Source organism: Notamacropus eugenii, chromosome 2, assembly GCF_028372415.1.
Source record: "Notamacropus eugenii isolate mMacEug1 chromosome 2, mMacEug1.pri_v2, whole genome shotgun sequence".
NCBI classification, from domain to species: Eukaryota; Metazoa; Chordata; class Mammalia; order Diprotodontia; family Macropodidae; genus Notamacropus; species Notamacropus eugenii.
In genome coordinates this window covers 2,510,788-2,529,422 of record NC_092873.1, presented here as the reverse complement: position 1 = coordinate 2,529,422, position 18,635 = coordinate 2,510,788, and the positions used below count along the sequence as shown (strand labels likewise).

Below are 18,635 nucleotides of genomic sequence, written 5' to 3'. Positions count from 1 at the left end.
TCCAGGGTATGTTGATGTGGATGGAAGATGGCTCTTAGCATCTTAGATTTAGATCTGGAAGAGATTTCAGAAACCATCTAATCCTATCCCTCCTCCATTTTAGGTCACAAAGGTAGTAAGAGACTGACTTTCAACCCTGGGTTGTCTCATACCATTTTATTGTTATTCAGTTGTATTTGATTTTGGGTGACATCATTGGGGGTTTTCTTGGCAAAGAAAACCCATTTCCTTCTCCAGCTCATTTTATAGTTGAGGAAACTGAGGCAAACAGGGTTAAATGACTTGCCCAGCTAGTAAGTGTCTGAGGCCGCATTCGAACTCAGGTTTTCCTCACTCCAGACTGGATTCTCTATCCAATGCACAACCTAGTCCCTGCTTTGAGACTCAGTATCTTTTGACTAATGTTAGTGCCTTCCCCCCTGAGAGTGTCTCCAATTTACCTTATATGTATCTTGTTTGTGTATTGTTTATGGCATTAGATTGTGAATGCTATGATGGCAGAGACTTTTTTGGAGGGGTGCTTTCTGTGTATCATCAGCACTTAGCTCAATGCCTAGCACCTAGCAGATGCTGAATAAATGCTTGTCATCTTGACTTAACCATAATTGAGAATTTACCTTATGATCCTAAGTAATAGATTTGAGCTAGAAGGGACTTTCTGAAGCCAGATCTTCCAGAACACATTCCTGTTTCTAAAGTAGGATTCAAACCCTATTCCTCCTGACTCAAAGTCCTTCATTCCATTCACTGTCACACCACATAAAGGTAGATGGGTGGCATGTTTCCTAGACTAAGTACCTTAAGAAATATATGGGAGAGATCTCACTGTCATCTTAATGAATGGGGGATGTTAATGCTTTCTCACTCTCCAAGAGGCAAACATATAAGAGACACTTCTAGGAATCCATTCCATAAGTACAGTAATTAGAGGGAGAAGTCACTCTTTGGGTGGTACATTTAAAAAGGGTGTGTTAGGAAAGGAGAAAAATTATCACACTGATGATGCATTCCTTCTAAGCTCTCTCCACCTGTCATAAATTGAGAAAATTTGGGAAAATAATGCAAAAATAAATGCAAATAAAATAATGCAAAAGTAAATGCAAATAATGCGAAGCAAATCATAAAAATGCAAAATGGTAGGATGAAGTCTATTGCTTCCATGGCTAATCAAAGCCAAAGAATATTCCCTTCTGGGGCTGGACCGATTGAGTGAAACTGATGGCTGGTGGGAGAAAGGAATTCCCCTCTTTGAATGGTAGTAGAATTGGTTTCTTGATGATTTTGCCTCTAACCGGTTATGAGAGATTCAGGACCACAGAACGTTCAAGCTGAAAAGGATAATATACTCAGAGTCCAAACCAACTTATGAGACCATCTGGTCCAGACCCCTGGGCAGCTAGCTAGTTGGCACAGTGGACAGTGCACCGTGCCTGAAATCAAAAAGACTCCATCTTCCTTGGTTCAAATCTGGTTTCACATACTTCCTAATGGTATGACTCTGGGGAAGTCACTTAACCTTGTTGACCTCAGTTCCTTCTTCTGTAAGAAGGAAATGGCAAGCCACTGCAGCATCTTTTAAAAAAAAAAAATAAAGCAAAACCCAAATGGGGTTATGAAGAGTCAGATGTGACTGATGGCTGAACAAAGTTCAACGCCTTCATTTTCAGAGAAGAAAACCAAAGTTTAGAAAGGGAATGTGTTTGCCCACGGTCACACCAGGTAGGAGATCTGGTATTTGAACCCAGATACTCTGATTTTATTTTAAATGATTTTGTTTTCACTGAACCACATTAAAAGGGACATTAACACAAAACTTTCTCATTTTAAAGAGTAGGAATTAGATAAAAGAACTGGTTTTCTTAAGTCTTATAACTAATGTTGTGGCAGGATCCAAGTTTTGTCACGATGACTCTCAAGTCACTTTATTTCTGTGGATCTCAGTTTTTTGAGTATAAAAGAAAAGGCCTGAACTAGAGAGAATCTTAGTTTTCAGAGCTGGAAGGGACACCAAAGACAGCTTATCCCACCCCCTCATTTTGAGATGAGGCCTTATAGAGGAGAAATGACTCATCTAAAGTCACATGCTTGTTAAGTAACCAAGCCTGAATCCTTCAGTTCAAGTCTACTGATTTTAAATCTAATATTCTTCTAATTACTTCACAAGGATCTCTGAAATTCTTCCAGATTTAGTATTCTATGATTCTAGCCACATGCTCTTTGAAAAAAAAAAAACCTCAACGATGCCCATCTTTTCTTTTAAGTTATCAGAGTTGAGATGAGGAAGGAAGATTTTTCTTGATCATGTACAGGCAGAGGTGTGCTGGAGCCAGCTCTAACCCACTTGAACCAGATCGTTACATTTTCACTGTGAACATGTCAAATCAGGGGCAGATGTACTGTTTTGTTGATTGTCTAGACTTCAGGAAGTGATAGAGAAAATGTCAGTAACAAAGATTAAACTTAAAAGTATATCCTATGTACATTTTTTCCCTACCAGAGAGCCAGTTGTTAAAAATTATCAAAATACCAATATTTTGTAAGGTCTATTCAAATCCCTTAGATGTTTTGGCCTTTTCCATCCTCACCTTACTGTGCTGCTTCCCGGGGTTAAAGCTTGCTGTCATGATCACCCACCACAGGGTGAAGGCAATAATAATATCTCAGTAATATACAAACACAATACAGAGTGATTTGAGTGTTTGCAAAGTGTTTTACATAGATTCCTGATATGCAATGAGATGACACAATGAATGGAGTGCTCAGCTTAGGGTCAGAAAGACCTGAGTTCAAATTCTGCCTCAAGAAATGACTTAGTTGTGTGATCCTAAGCAAATCACTTGACCTCTCTAAGTTTCAGTTCCTCATTTATAAAATGGAGATATTGGTTAAATCAAATGAGGTAATTTATTGAAAATGCTTTGAGGGAGTGGGAGGGAGGGAATGAGAATTTATACAGTACCTGCTGTGTGCCAGGCACTTGCAAGGTCCTTTGTAAATATTATCTTATTTGACCCATACAACAACCCTAGGAGGTAAGTACTGTTATTATCCCCATTTTACGTTTGAGGAAGTGGAGGCAAACAGAGGTTAAATGACTTGACCAGAGTCATGCAGCTAGTAAGTGTCTAAGGTTAAATTTGAACTCAGGTCCTCCGGACTTGAAGTTCTAAGTTCTAAGCTGCTTTAGGATTGTCATTGCAATTCTTAGAACATTATTTCAATGGTTATTATTATTATTTTCTCACTTGATCCTTACAGCAACTTTATGAGCTCAGTGTTATTATATTCCGTTTTATAGATGAGGAAACAAAAGCTCAGAGAAATTAAACGTATAGTGGTTCCAGAGTAAGTGTGTGGGATGGCAGTAAGGGTGGCACAGGGAAAGGGCACTGACTCTGGAGACAAAGGGTTCAAGGCCCACTTGTGCTGCTTATTATCTGGACCTCAGTTTCCTCTTTTGTAAAATGACCAGCATGTTCTAGCTGATCTGCAGTGCTCCTTTTATCTGATTATAGGATTAACCCAAACACTACAAATCACTTTTAAGCCTGGCGGTTTATTACATTCCTGTTTCTGGCTGGGCCAAATCCTACAAGATCAGTTTTGGAATGGGTGAGACAGCTTCAAGCCTAAACATGTCTTAGCTATGCCTTTGGGCCAAGGGCTGAACTATTTCTGCCTTCCCCTTCCCCAGCCCCCAACAGACACATGAGCAACACATACTCATGGGCACACTCACACATATGCTCACATTCATGATCTCACACATATGCACACTGACACATACAAATTCACATACACACTCAAACACACACTACACACTCATACTTAAACACTCAGATACAAACTCACATACACACATACAGACTCATGTACTCACACAGACATTCACAAACTCACATACACACTCACACCTCAGACACATGCTCACACATTGGTATGCTCACAAAGTCTCACATAAACACTCACACACTCATGTACACACTCACATACATACAGAAGAACTCACACACATACAAACACTCACACTCACATACATGCTCATGTACTCACACACACTCAGACACATACTCACATACTCATATATAGACTCATACTCACACATACTCAGACACATACACACTCACACACACATTCACAGTTATGCATTTCCCAGACACACACTCACACAGAGATATACTTGCAAAGTTGCATACACACTCACACATGTACTCATATGTACTCTCCCACACACTTAGACACACATATACATGCTCATATACATACACAATCATACACACATACTTACACACAGTCACACAGAGAGAGTGCTGCTAAGGGTTTCTTGAAGCTACAGTTCCACATTCCTTACCGTAGCATCTTCCCCAGAATAGTGGTTGAGGACCCGGCTACCTCCTGGATGCCTGTCTGCCCACTTGGTGACATCGTAGACCTTCCGATTGATCACCAGCCATTGATCTGTCTTCAGGTTGTGCTTCTGGATTTCCTCCCAGCTGTACACTGGCAGTCCTCTGCCATCTGCCATAGGCTTGTCTCTGGCCTCCTGCCTCAGTTGAGGCTGACCATTGGCGACTGCTTTCCCGTTGATCTCATTTTTCCCATTCGCCTTCGAGCATCTCTTAATCTCATGCACCCCGTTGACTTTCACTTTTTCTGCCCAGTCCTTCATTCTCAGCCCCATGATGCCTGTCTAGGTTCACCCTTAAGCCTTTTTCAATCCTGCTCTCATTTAATAAGCTCCCACACCCACCCTTCACCCTTGTCTAGAAAGTCCTTTTTTGTTCTTAGGAAAGTTCTTTTCAGCCTTTCTGTACCTCTGCTCCCCCAGCCTCCAGCATTGCATCCTGCCCTGAAGGTAACTACACTTTTCTTTCCTCAATGGATGGATTTCAGTCCATGGAAAGATGTGCCTCCTTCCTCTCTGACTGACTGTTTCCCTCTCAGCATCTTCCCTGATCATCTTTTAGTGCTTCTGACAGAGGCCAAAGCCTTAGTAACCAATCCTAACCCTTGTCTGTCAGATGGGTGTGGGTGTAGGGGTGGGGAGGTGTAGCTGAACTTTGGCCAGGATAGGGGAGTAGGTTTTGCTGAAATCTCCCGATTCTCTGGAACTGCCTCCTGATGGGTGGTTACCTGTGCTTTCTAAGGGCTGGAGAAAGGAGCAACCCAAGATCTGAATCATCTTCCTACATCCAGACTTTCCACTTCTAGAGAGTGATGAAATATCAAAGAACTTAGAAATTGTCCTGTTTTTGTATGTTCTCATTGTTGGGAATGTCTCTAGCTTTTTCTTGAATAATTGATTATACTTTATTTTTAATGTCATCTTCATTTTAAAATCTATCCCTCCCTCCTCCTCCCTAGAGGCAGCTCAATGGATTCTAACTAGGTGTGTGACTGTGGGCAAGCTATTTCAACTTCTCTCAGTCTCAATTTTCTCATCTTCAAAATGAGGGAGTCAAAATGAATAGTCTAATTCTAGGTCCCCTCCCAGCTCAAAATCTGATCTGATCCAGAGAATTATTTTCTACAACTAAGAATACAAAGGAAAGGGGAGAAAGAGATCAAAACAAATGAACAAATAAATAAATAATCAACAAACCAAACAAATGAATAAATAAGAGATAAGAAGGGTAAAAAAGGAGGTTCAGAAAGAGAAGGAGAAGGCAGGAGAGAAAAGAGAAAAGCAAAGGATGGCAACATTTCTAGTCTGCTCATCTTTGCAAAGCATTTCCTAAGCATGAGGGTGGTCTCAGGATGTAGCTGACTCACAGGTAGGACTGTGTTCTCTGAGAAGGGTCACCGTATAGGGGATATTGTTACAGTGCTATATTGTTGTTGTTCCACCCCTCTCAGAGTGACTCAGGCAGATTGTTTCAAGACTGGCCCCTAGTGATGTGGGAAGGAGGAACCTTAAATTCTTCTTTAATTAGGGTGTTTAAACCTCTGGTTTAAAACCTCCTGGTTTTCCAGGACCAAAAACCTCCTGGTTTTGATAGGATAGTTCTGTTTTTTCTCCTTCTTGACTGAATTGGCAATTCCTGAAAGATCTCAGGGAAAAAAATCCCAAACTCAGGAGTTTTCCTCCAATAAAACCCACATGGGCACATACACCGCCCCCCCTCCCAAAAAAAGCCCCCATAGATTTTGGGAGAATAAGCCTCAATCCCTTCTGGAAGACTTTTGGTGAAGGAAAAGAAATCATAGAAATAAGGATGCTGGATACAAAACTGCTCTTTGTTCTAACTGATGGAATATTAACTGAAGTTTCAGACAAATAGATGATGCACTGGACAAAGTGCTGGTCCTAGACTTAGGAAGACTTGAGTTCATATCCAGATTAGATACTAGCAAGTGTGACCCTGGGCAAGTCTGTTTCTTCATCTGTAAAATGGGGATAGTAATAGTATCTACCACCCAGAATAGATTTAAAGGTAAAATGAGATGTTCATGAAGTACATTACAAAGTTTAAAGTGCTTTGGAAGTGCTAGCCATTGTTCTAAGTTTTAAAAAATTTCCAGACCATTTTTTGTTTTTTTGCAAACTGCAGTTGAGTTGCACCATGGATACAGTGACATATGGACAAGGGGCAACTGTGGGATAGTAGAAATAATGATTTAATGATAACTATAATGATAGCTCACACTTACATATCTATTTAGTGTTTTCAAAGCACTTTCCTATGTTGATCCTCACAACAGCCCTATTTGTTAAGTACTATTATCATCTCCAAGGTGATTCCAATTAGCCCTTCTCTTTCCCCAGCACCATGGGATGGAAGGGCAGCTAGATGGCTCAAGGACTAGAGCAGCAGCTCTGGAGTCAGAAAGACCCAAATTAAAACTCAGCCTCAGACACTTACTAGCTGTGTGACCCTGCGCAGGACACTTAACCCTGTTCAACTCAGTTTCCTTATCTGTAAAATGAGCTAGAGAAGAAAATGACAATATGTTCCAATATCTTTACCAAGAAAATCCCAAATGGGGTCATGAAGTGTTCTGGATATGACTAGAATGAGTGAACAACCAATGGGTTAGGAAATACTTCTTTGACCACCCTTGAGAGCTTGTAAGGAATTGTTCCACAGATCTCAGGATTTCTGGGCTTTTTCCACACCCTAAAAACAATGATGGATGCCTTTGATGTTCCCTATCACTGTTTCCTTTGCTTGTTGTGTGCAGCATCACCCATGATTGCTCTATGTGTTTTCTCTTAAGTCACTGAGATCTGACTGTTCTTTGTTTCCACCCCCATCTTTTGTCTTTCCATCTCTGAGGTTGTTTTCTGTTCTGGGTGACACCTTTTCCATCCTCTGAGTATAAAAATAAATAAATAAATAAGTCTGCATGACAATATCCTCCTCCTCATGAAACTTTAGTAGGTGGACAAGCATCACCATGCTGGTGAACTACCACACAAGCTTATGGGGAATGTAGTGTCCAAGCACAGCCTGATGTCCAACCTAGCCACACACAACCTTCTTTTCCCATCCCCTGCCCCAAACAAAAACAAAAACAACCAACCATTTTTAGCTGCAAATCTTATCCTTAGTCACCTGTGGGCACTTTTTCAAAAAATCCTCAAATAGTCAACTGATTTCTATAAGAAGTAATTGAATATATATGATATATGCATTAAAATCTTATAGCAATTTGATGTCATGAAATTGAAATAGGAAAAAGCCTAAGCACTATGGGTACTTGGACTTATTCCAACTGATTTGGTTTGTTTTTCCCTTAAATCTTAGATTTGACCATGCCACTCACCAGTGAACACCACTGGAGCTTTCTCCTAAATCCATTAGAAAAAGCCTCTCTTAGTTTGGCATTTCAAAGTCTTCTTAACCTGGCCTCTCACATCTTTCCAGCCTTCTTATGCCTTCCTCCCCCCATGTACTCTGTGAATCAAGCACACAGCCTGTTTGTAGTTCCTCAAGAACAATGCTCCATCTCTCATCTCTGTGCCATGTCTGGAACATTTCTTCATCTCCACTTTTTATGTTGGTTCACCAACTGCTTATGCCTTTCTCTTCCATATTACCTTCATCGACTGTGTGTGTATCTTCTATGTACCTAGGCATTTCCATGTTGTCTCCCACATTAGAATATAGGCTTCTTGAGGGCATAAACTGTTTTTTGCCTTTCTTTGGATCCCCATCACTGACACATAGTAGAAGTTTCTTAAGTGTTTGTTGACTGACTTTTGCTTACTTGCAAAACAAATACACATTGGTTACTGCTGGACTACCACCTCCACCCCCATGTTCTAGAAACCTTTGGGTCACTTGTCTATTCAAATGAAATCATCATAAGATTGATAGCTCTGCTTGCAGGCCAAGGATTGAATTATTGAGCATAAGCCAGTATTGATGAAGTCCAGAATGTGAAGTACTGTCCAGATTTTACTTGAGAGTTGTACTAGCATGAGGGCTAACAGTCTCAGGATTTTGGCTCACCATCCCACTCCTGATATGCAAAGATGAGAAAGTCCTGACCCTGACTGTGCACCCCAAAGTTGTCTTGCCAGAGGAGCTAAGATTAGGAAGTAAAAGAAGTAAACTAAAAATGTTCTCTTGGGAATAACCTTGTTTGCTTGAATGTTCTCATGGGAATAACCCTGCCTGCTTGCTTGTAAGAGAGTATATAAACCTGGACTATTAGATCAATAAATGGATTCTGCTCAGAGTCCCTCCTGGCTCATGGTTTTTCATTTCACACTCACCCGGGTTTGCGGCTGCCTGCGTTAGCATCAGTCACAGGTGGCTCCCGAACAGGGACGTGGTAAGTGGCCCTTGGTAGACAGATCGCTGTACAATCAGGACTACAAGTGAAGTGTAGTCCACAGTCACAGAACTGCAATTGGGACCACAAGTCTGCAGTCACAGAACTGCAATCAGGATTATAGAACAAGATAAGGGAGACTTTTGTTGTAAATATTTCATCAGGCTAACGTGAGGATTAAAGAACATAAATTGAGCTGGGTAGCAGTCTCAAACAGTTTAACAAAAAGCAGCTTTAACAAAAGAAAGTTTGGGAAAACTAAAGAAAAAATAGGAAAAGCAAAATCAAATAGTAAAGGCAGGGAATATTATCTAAAACTGTTAAAGAAGCTGGTTAAGGAATGTGATGTATTGATTACAATTTCACAATTAGAGGAATTTCTCCAGCGTGAACAGGAATGTTGCCCTTGGTTCCCCAAGGAAAGGACTATAGATCTTGAAAAATGGGAAACGGTAGGCAATCAAATGAGTGAATATTATAAGGAGGTTGGACCAAGCACTTTTCCTGTTACAATATTTTCAATTTGGAATGTGCTTAAAATATGCTTACAGAGACTAGAACAAGTACCATTGGCAACAAAAAGAATAAAAGTAGATGCAACCTCTCGTACCAGAGAGGAGGAAGACCATAAAGAACATGTTTCCTAGCCCCGACTTGGTCTAGAGAGCCAAGCCAAAGGTCTGATTTATGCAGAAGACTTCTGACACTCTTTTCTCAGTTTCTGGATTCTTCTTTTCATTGTCTGTATATGTGTTCTGTCTCTACATGTTCTGTGTGCATGTGTCTGTGTGTTAATGCAGCCAGCTCCATTGCAGCGGACTTTAGAATGCAGTTATCTCTTTCCCTTCCCCTCTTCCCCTCTCTTTGATTGCTGCTGCAGCAGAAAAGAGGATGGGAGACAGAAAAAGAGAAACACATCTTATACTATTTTGTTTATATGATTGATAAAGGCAGTTTCAGATCAGAAATAGAAAGAAATAACGTATGTGCAGTTTTAAAGGGGCTTTAAAAAAAGTCCACTAGGAGAATAACATGGGTACAAACTTTAAGGAAGCATAAAAGTTTTGAAAATTGTTGGAAAGTCATTCGTAAAATTCTCTCTCTCTTTCTACCTTCTAACCCTGACCAGGTTGTGAAGGTGGAGAGAAAGACAAGAAGAAATCAAGAAAACTTTTCCCCTCATATCAGAGAGACAGACTGACTAACATTTAATTATCTCATGCCTCTCCTAAGAGAGAAATATTTTTGTTTAATGGGAAACAACCAAAAGGTAGATATTCTGGTCATATTTTAAGTGAAACATGTCACTCTTAACTGGATGTTTGAGGCAGGTCAGAATTTGTTGTATTATTTGGCACTAAGGCAATTGGGAAAATGCATAGATCTGAAAAAGAGAAAAGAGATAAGGCTTTGAACTCTCCAGTAGAGAGGATGAGACTAGGAACCGCTGGATCTTTTTCCAGTCTCCATCACTTCAACTGGCAGATTCATAGCCCTCTTTCAAAGAAGTTTTTAAGGAGTGGACACAGAAGTGAAGTTTACTTGAGTAAAAATTAGAACCATTAAGATCTTTTTACCCTGTAGTCCTGACTGACCATTGAACTAGGGCCGCAGTGAATAGTTAGGACAGTTAAAAACATTTTCATTTTAGTACAAGTCTCCAGTAAAACCTGGACAGTACCTCACATTCCTAACTTCATCAGTACTGGCCCTCTACAATTGAGTTCTCATAGTTCTGGTTTTAGGAATACCTGAGAATCTTCTTCATCTGCTGTTGAAGCAGCAGGTTTGGCTTGGCTAGTGTGTGTTCATATAAGCAGTAGATCTAAGTCTATGAATACTCATACATCACAAACAAATTCCTCTTGGTGAACAATGGCACCAGAGGTCTCTGTGTCACCCTCCTTTGGCAGCCATGGTTAGAGATTACTAGTAGTAACTACCAACCACATCTCTCCATGAAACCACAGTCTTGGCCATTGAATGTTGAATCATGACCACCAAGCACCCAGGAAGAAATCACTTTGTTGGAGGGAAACAGTCCTGAATTAATGAAGGGCATTCATACTTGTATGATGTTCAGAAGAAGGCAAATAGGTTGGTGTCTCCAGATCCTGCTGTATGAGGATGAGTTGAAAAAATTAAGGATATTTAGCCTAGAGAAGAGAATACTAGGGTGGAGACATGGTATAATAGCTATATTCAAGCATATTTATAATGTATATCTATAATCCTATTTGAAAGACTGTCATTATGGAAGAGGGTTAAAGTTTATTTTACTTGAACTTGGAGAATAGAACTAGGTATAGAGATGCTAGATACATGCATGCATATATACATACATATATATATATATATGAAAAGATAAATGCATACATATGTATACAGTTGTATAGATACATGCAAGTATATACAGATACATATATGTATAAATGGGCAGATACATGGATTCACACATGCATACATATACAGATACATGTACATCTAGATATGTAGATAGACAAATGATTTGTTAAGCACCTACTATGTGGTAAACACTTTAGTAAGCACTGAGAATACAAATACAACCCCCAAAGCCAGTCCCTGTCCTCAAGAGCTGCCATTCTTCTGGAGAGGATAACATATAAAGTAGAGATAGAAAGCAAAGGGTCAAGGGGAAGGATATAAAAGTTGGGGAAAGACAGCTGCTAAGGAAGGGGAGAAGTTGAGAGAGTGAGGAGGGGAGCTGGGAGAGCCATAGTGGGAAGTTATACCGACTTGAAGTCACAGAATCAGTTACAGAGATTGGAAGTTACAAAGGTTGGAAGTTATTGAATTAACTAATCAATCAAGAATCATTTCCTAAATATCTACTGTGAGCCCAGTACTGTGGTAGGTGCTGAAGAACAAAATACAGAGAATGAAATGATGTCTTAAGAAGTTTACATTCTAATGATGTGTCAGAACTTCCTGAGAATTTGAAGGAATCAGGAGGAAACTGAGCTACCCTGGAAGATAGCAGATCACCCATCACTAGAGGTCTTTCAGAGGACCCCAGACAATCCTTTATTAGACATATCTCAGTGCAGGATTCCTCTTTATGACTTCTAGATTCCTGTTCAGCACTGATATTAAGAGATTACTAGGACATTTAATAAATAAAATCATGAGCTGGCCAGTATAAAGTGGCCTCCATGCTCCAAGGAATAGGGCATAGAAAGACATAAAGTTCTATTGACCAACACAAGTATCTAGGCTGATGATGGGAGTCAATCATGGGGGAAATGGGGAAAACACTAGATCTATAATGAGAACTTGGAATCAATTCCAGGTTCTGTCTCTTACTATTGACCTTGGATGTGTCACTAAAATCTTCTGGGCCTCAGTTTCCTCATTGGTATTACAAGACTGAACTTGAACAGGACTTCAAGGTCCCTTTCAGCTCTTCTAAATCTACGATTCTATGAATGCCTATTTTTATCTTAACTGCCTATAAGGCTCTAGTAAGTAACTTTCATCCCTCTATCCCTGAATCCTTTCTGGACACTGGAAAAGTTTTTGAACAGAATAGAGGGAACACACATGTTGCATGAAAATTTCTTTCCAACATGGAAAAGTTTTGTTTCCTTTTTAAAAAATAGATATGAAAATAATTCTTAGTATAAGAACTTCAGAAGAATCTATTCTTAGAGTCCTTGAAAATTCTGATAATCTCCCTAGGCATTTCTCTTTAGTAGTCCCAGAACCTGGATTCAGCCTTGACTCTCAGACAACTCTCCTCTATATTCAAACAAATGCAAAATATGTTTTTGAGATAAAAGTTTGTTTTCTCACAGAATATTGAGATGTTTCCAAATGTGATGTGAAATAAGGAATTTTGACTTCTAGAAAATCTACTTTGGACCTCAGAGATGTCTTGAATTGGGGATAGTCTGTACTAACTTTCAATTAGCTTGATCAAGTCTTTTGGATGACTACCAGGAGACTTAATATCAACATATTAGAGCACTTCTCCATGTGTGAACAGTTTGCTTTTAACTTAGAGGGAAAGCTGAGCCAATGCATAGTTGGCAACAGTGGGGCAGCTTTCAGAGATTTGTTGTATGCTACCACATTTACTCATCTGGGTCAGAACACTCACAAACATTAGGTTTGGTTCGAAGACAATGATGGGGAAATTCAAAAGTTACTAAATGAAATGTGTCTGTTTCCATGATGGCAACATTAAAATCCATCAGAAGCAGAGTACAAGTGAAGCTTAGAGAGATGTAGGATTCTTGATTCAGTAAGGAGACAGATGAAATTCAATTTTATGCTGCTGGTAACAATCCAAAACACTTTTTTGATGACCTGAAGGCTATATATAGGCCAAGGAACTATGGTGCATCTCAACTACTAAGTGCTGATGGGGCCACATTGATTAGTGATAAGGAGAGATAGGCTGAACACTTCCATAATATTTTCAACAGACCATCATCAACTAATGCTGAAGCCATTGACCATAAACCTCAGGTTGCAGTCAATCCCTTCCTAACAAAATTTCCAACAGGAGAAGAGGTTTTGAACATCATTAGGGCTCCTCTTTTGTTGCAAAGTGCCTGATGCTGATCATATTCCAGCTGAGATTTACAAGGCAGGGTGTCCACTCTTCATACAGAAGATGCTGGAAGTTTTCTAGATTATATGGCAAGAGGAGATTATTGCAGAAGAGCTCAAGGATGCTTCCATTGTCTATCTCTATGAAGAAAAGGAAACAGGTTGTCCTGTGACAATCACAGGGGGATCTCTCTCTTAAGGAGAGAGTGTTCTTTAATGGACTGATCCTTCACCTGGAAGATGGTCATCTACTTGAGAACCAGTGTGACTTTAGAAAGGGCCAAGGAATAGTCAATGTGGTGCTAGCTGCCTGACAACTCCAGGAGAAATACCAGGGTCAGAACAGAGGCCTGTGTGCAATGTTTGTAGATCTGACCAAGGCCTTTGACATTGTCAGTTGTGAGGACATCTGGAAGATCTCAGCAAAATTTGGTTGCCCAGAGCAGGTTGTTAGTATTGGACTCCAATTCCATGACAGCATGCTTGCACAGGTTCTGGATAATGAATGATGCTCTTGTGCATTCCCAGTCACCAACGGAGTGAAATAGGGCTGTGCGCTTGCTCTCGTGCTTTTTAGCATGATGTTTTTAGCAATGTTGTTGGATGCCTTTCACAAGGATGAAAATGACAGCAAGGTCAGCTACCATACTGATAGTATAACTTGAATAAGCTACAACCCAGGACTAAAGTAGAGGAAGGGTTGGTGCATGACTTTTTGTTTGCAGATGATTTTGCACTCAATGCAGCCTCTGAGACTGAGATACAACAGAGTATGGATCAATTTTCTGCTGCTTGTGCTAATTTTGGCCACAAGAAAACAGAGGTTCTGCATCAGTCAGCACCACACCATCCATACATGAAACCATTACTTATGACAAATGGAGAAATTGTGAATGCTATGAATAAGTTCACTTACCTTGGCAGTATACTTTCCAGGGATGTACATATATATGATGAAACTGACACACACACATTGCCAGATCTAGTTCAGTGTTTGGGAATCTCTGAAGGAAAGTGTGGGAGAGAAGAAGCATTAAGTTGCCTACCAAACTGAAGGTCTACAGAGCTGTTGTACTAACCTCATTATTGTATGCTTGTGAAACCTGGATAGTCTACCAGCACCATCTGAACCACTTCCATCTGAATTGTCTTAGGAAGATTCTAAGCTCACCTGACAAGATAAGGTACCAGACGCTGAGGTCCTTTCTCAAAACTGAGATACCAGGTATTCAAACTCTACTGTGGAGAGTACAACTCTGATGGGCTGAACACGTTGTTCAAATGCCTAATGTATATTTGCCTAAAAGATTCTTTTATGGAGAATTCACACAAGGCAAGCACTCACATGGAGGTTAGAAGAAATGATACAAGGTCATTCTCAATGTCTCCCTGAAGAACTGTGGAATTCATTGTGAGACATGGAAGATACTGGAGTGGTTTGTCATTTCTTCTCCAGCTCATTTGACAGATGAGGAAACAGTAAAACAGGATAAATGACTTGCCCAGGGTCATACAAGCTAGTAAGTTTCTGAGGCCAGATTTGAACTCAGAAAGATGAGTCTTTCTGACACTAGGCATGGCACTTGGTCCACTGCGCCACTTAGCTGTCCCAAAGGCACATTAAAATATTAAAGAACATTCTTAAACTAATGATACAAAATTAACTAAGTATGAAAATGATCAGCATACAACCAATATTCACTTAATTTAACATATTCAGAGGTGGGTGTTTAGCGATAGTGAAAAGACCAGGGATGGTATCATACAATGATTCGTTGAAGGACTTGGACTGTTTGGTGTGAAGAAGAGGGGACTTGGGGGGACATGATTATCCTTTTCAAAATTAGGAGTGAAAAACTGCAAAGCCCAGAAGTCTATATAAGTCTAAAACATTCTTCCTCCTCTAGAGAAGTTGCACTATTTCCACACAATGACTCTTCATAGTCTTGAATATAGCAGCGATGTTTTCATGAATCTCTTCATATTTTCTTCCCTCTAGAAAAGGCATTATCAAAGAATTGTTCTTTTGAGTCCTCTTTCCTCTCTATACTATTTCTATTTGTGATCTTATCAGCTCTTATGGTTTCAACTATGACCTTCGTGCAGTTGATTTTCAGGTTTACTTGTCCAGCCCTAACCTCTTTCTTAACTGCGTGCTCCTGTCTTCATCTTCCTATTGAAAACCTAAAATTAGACATTCATAAACATTTTAAATTCAACATGTCCAGATCTTCTTGGAGCTCTGTGTTGGCTCTGCTTGCCTTCCCTCCAGAGTCCTGCTTGTAGCTGGGCGTGTGGATGCCTGTCCTGTGGGCTGTCTCTGTCTCTGGGAGGCGCTTCTGCAGATGGCCAGATTGTGGCGGGCGGGCGGCAGAGGAAGGTGAGAGACTGTCCAGACTCTGACTCCAGCACCACGAGTACCTTTGTGGACTAAAGCCATCCACGGGGCCTGGACGGACAAGCTGAGGACTTTGATTCGAGGAGAGCTGAAATGACCATGATTGCCAACAAGAGTTCCCACATCACCTACAGAGCTGTGGCACTAAGCCACATCCAGAAGACTGAGCAGGCCCTGAAGCAGCAGCCTGACCGGGGCCTCCCCCAGCTCCCCAGCAGCTGCTACAGTGTGGACTGAGGCAGGAGGAAGACCGCCACCCTGGGCACCTTGGAGGAATCATCAGGGAGCCCCAGTGGCAGCTGCTGCGGAGCAGTTGCTCTTGTGATGGAGGGTGAGGCAGACCCACCCCCAGAGAATGAGGGCAGTGGTCTCAGTAACCTGGAGCCACCTCGAAGAATTCTCACCCACAAGGGGCTCCCTGAGAACCCCCCTGACCTAGACGTTAACCCTGTCCCTAAAACTAAATGCACCTTTGAGTATGAGGCTGATAAACCTCCCAAGAGTAAGCCAAGCAATGGTCTACCTCCTTCTCTCACTCCTGCTGCTCCACCGCCTCTGCCCTCTACCCCAGACCTTCTGGTCACCAGGAGACTCAAGAAAGACTCCCGCTTTCACCACAAGTCCCAGAGCAGAAAATCCTTCGAGTTTGAGGACACGTCCAGTGTCCAGTCCCTGTACCCCTCCTCCCCCACCGAGAATGGTACTGAGAATCACCACAAATCTGGATACAAGAGCATTTTAGAACAGAATGCCTACGAAGCCATTGTGGGAGATTTGCCCAGGGAGAATCCATATGAGGATGTGGACTTAAAGGGTCGCTGGGCCAGACAAAAATCCCAGCAAATGTCTGAGAACTCCCTAGACTCTTTGCACAGGATATCAACTCCCAGGACAGGAAGTACAACAGCCCACCGCTCCAACTTGTGCAGAGGATCACTTCCATGTATAATGCCAAAAGGGACAAGAAGAACTGAAAGAAGCTGTCTATGTCTAGCATTGAGACCACTTCACTGAGAGATGAGATCAGTGAGAGTGATTCTGACAATCAATTAAAGCTCACACCCAGCGCCTAGTCCACATCCAGTCCATGCTGAAGCGACCACCCAGCTACTAGATGCTAGAACTGGAGCTAATAGAACGGAAGGAGGGAGAACTGTTTGAGTACCTGGTTGTGGTATCACTGAAGAAGAAGCAGTGCAGAAACACCTACTTCCCTGATGCGGGAGGCTGAGGAGAGGCTGAAAGCCATGCCCCAGTTTTGCTTTCCTGATGCCAAGGATTGGTTTCCTGTTTCTGATTTTGGCAGTGAAACCTCTTCCATGCTCACTGGGGAGGATGGCAGCCACCAGTTTGGCTACTGCAGGCAATTACTCTGGCAAGTGGAAAAGGGCCTCGTCTCCTAGAGGTGTACTGCGTCCTCAGACGCCTCAGCTGCTTCCCCTTGTTTTCCAAGATTCTCGATGAGGTGCAGTGACATCGAGGGATCTTGGCTCCTCTGGTGTACCCCTTCATGAGGAGTCTCATGGAGTTACCTTTCCCTGCTCCAGGAAAAACTATGAAAGTGAAGACCTTCCTGCCTAGTTCAGGAAATGAGGTTCTGGAATTCCTGCAGCCCATGGACTGGCGCCAGGAACATTTGGACTTTGAGTGTCTGTTCACCTGCTTCATCGTGAACCAGATCATCCGTATCTTTGCCTTGCTGTTATGGGAGCTGCGTGTCATCTTTGTTGCTGACAAACTCAGCACCCTGTCCAGCTGTTCCCATGCAGTGGTAGCCCTGCTCTTCCCCTTCTCCTGGCAGCACTCCTTCATCCCTGTGTTCCCAGCTTCTGGAATCTGATCGGTTCATCTGACAGTTGGATAATGAGGGCACTCTTTTGCCTAGGAAATTACAGGCAGTTCTGGAGCAGGCTCTTGGAGAGAAAGAATGAATTGATCTCCCAGGACTCTGATAATGACTCCGATGATGAGTGTAATACCCTTAATGGGCTGGTATCTGAGGTGTTTATTCATTTTTTTGTGAAAACCATCAGGCACTACTCTCTGTTCCTAGCTCAAAATGAGAAGGGGGAAAGAGCCTTCCAGTGGGAGGTCTTCCAAAAGTTTGTGGCTTTTAAGAGCATCCTCCACTTCTGGAGGTTTCCATTGAGTCCCAGATGTTTGCTGTCTTCATCCAGGAAAGAGAGCTGAGGAAGTGTTGGGCCAAGGGCCTGTTTGAGCAGTGAGTGGAGCAGTATTTAGAGGAACTTCCCGATACAGAGCAGAGTGGGATGAATAAATTTCTTCAAGGCCTGGGCAACAATCTTTCACAAGAATTAAATTCCCTCACCACCAGGAGACTATTGATCAGATTTATCAGAAAGCCCAGTGTCCACAGAGCCAGGGGCAGTGAAGATGGGGTCTCCTTCCTCTGATGCTGACACGGAGTTCCTGCCTCCTACACCCCTGCTGACCATAGCTGCCAAGCCCCATCCATGCGCAGGATGTCCCAGGATGCATGTTTGTAAATAATCTATTGCAAGTTTTTGGAACTGGTTTTGTAACGAGTAAGGAGAATGGTGTTAAATATTTTTATATTTCTAGGAGGACCATGCCATAGCATGGATCAAGTTTTGCTTACTTGGTGCCAATGATTGGTCACTTACGTACAACTGACTGTCTCATCCAAACCACTGGCCTTTCCCTCAGAGAAAAGTGTTCCTTGGCCCAGACCTGTGGCAGAGGGACTTGGATTCCTGAGGTCCCTGCTCCTAATCGGGGTGCTGGAGATCAGGGAAGCCATTTTGTTGGTGCAAGAGGACAGGTTTTGATTCTACAGAGAGTTTCTATTTTTCTCTAATTTTCTTTCTATCTCATTTGGAAACACCAAGGTCACTGGCCA

At 41.7% G+C, this 18,635-nt stretch overlaps 1 protein-coding gene and 1 pseudogene across 2 annotated transcripts in view; one reads left to right on the top strand and one right to left on the bottom strand.

Annotated features, from left to right (window-relative positions):
- Window positions 1-4,956, bottom strand: part of LOC140524245 (fatty acid desaturase 2-like protein FADS2B) — a 50,644-nt gene extending 45,688 nt beyond the window's left edge. For both annotated transcript variants that reach the window (XM_072638622.1, XM_072638623.1), the window contains exon 1: window positions 4,352-4,956. In XM_072638622.1, the coding sequence (XP_072494723.1) occupies window positions 4,352-4,681 (330 nt within the window). In that variant the 5' untranslated portion in view covers window positions 4,682-4,956. The remainder of the gene's footprint in view (window positions 1-4,351) is intronic.
- A 10,807-nt stretch (window positions 4,957-15,763) lies between these two features.
- Window positions 15,764-18,168, top strand: LOC140522047 (DENN domain-containing protein 2B pseudogene; annotated as a pseudogene).
- The last annotated feature ends 467 nt before the right edge of the window (window positions 18,169-18,635 follow it).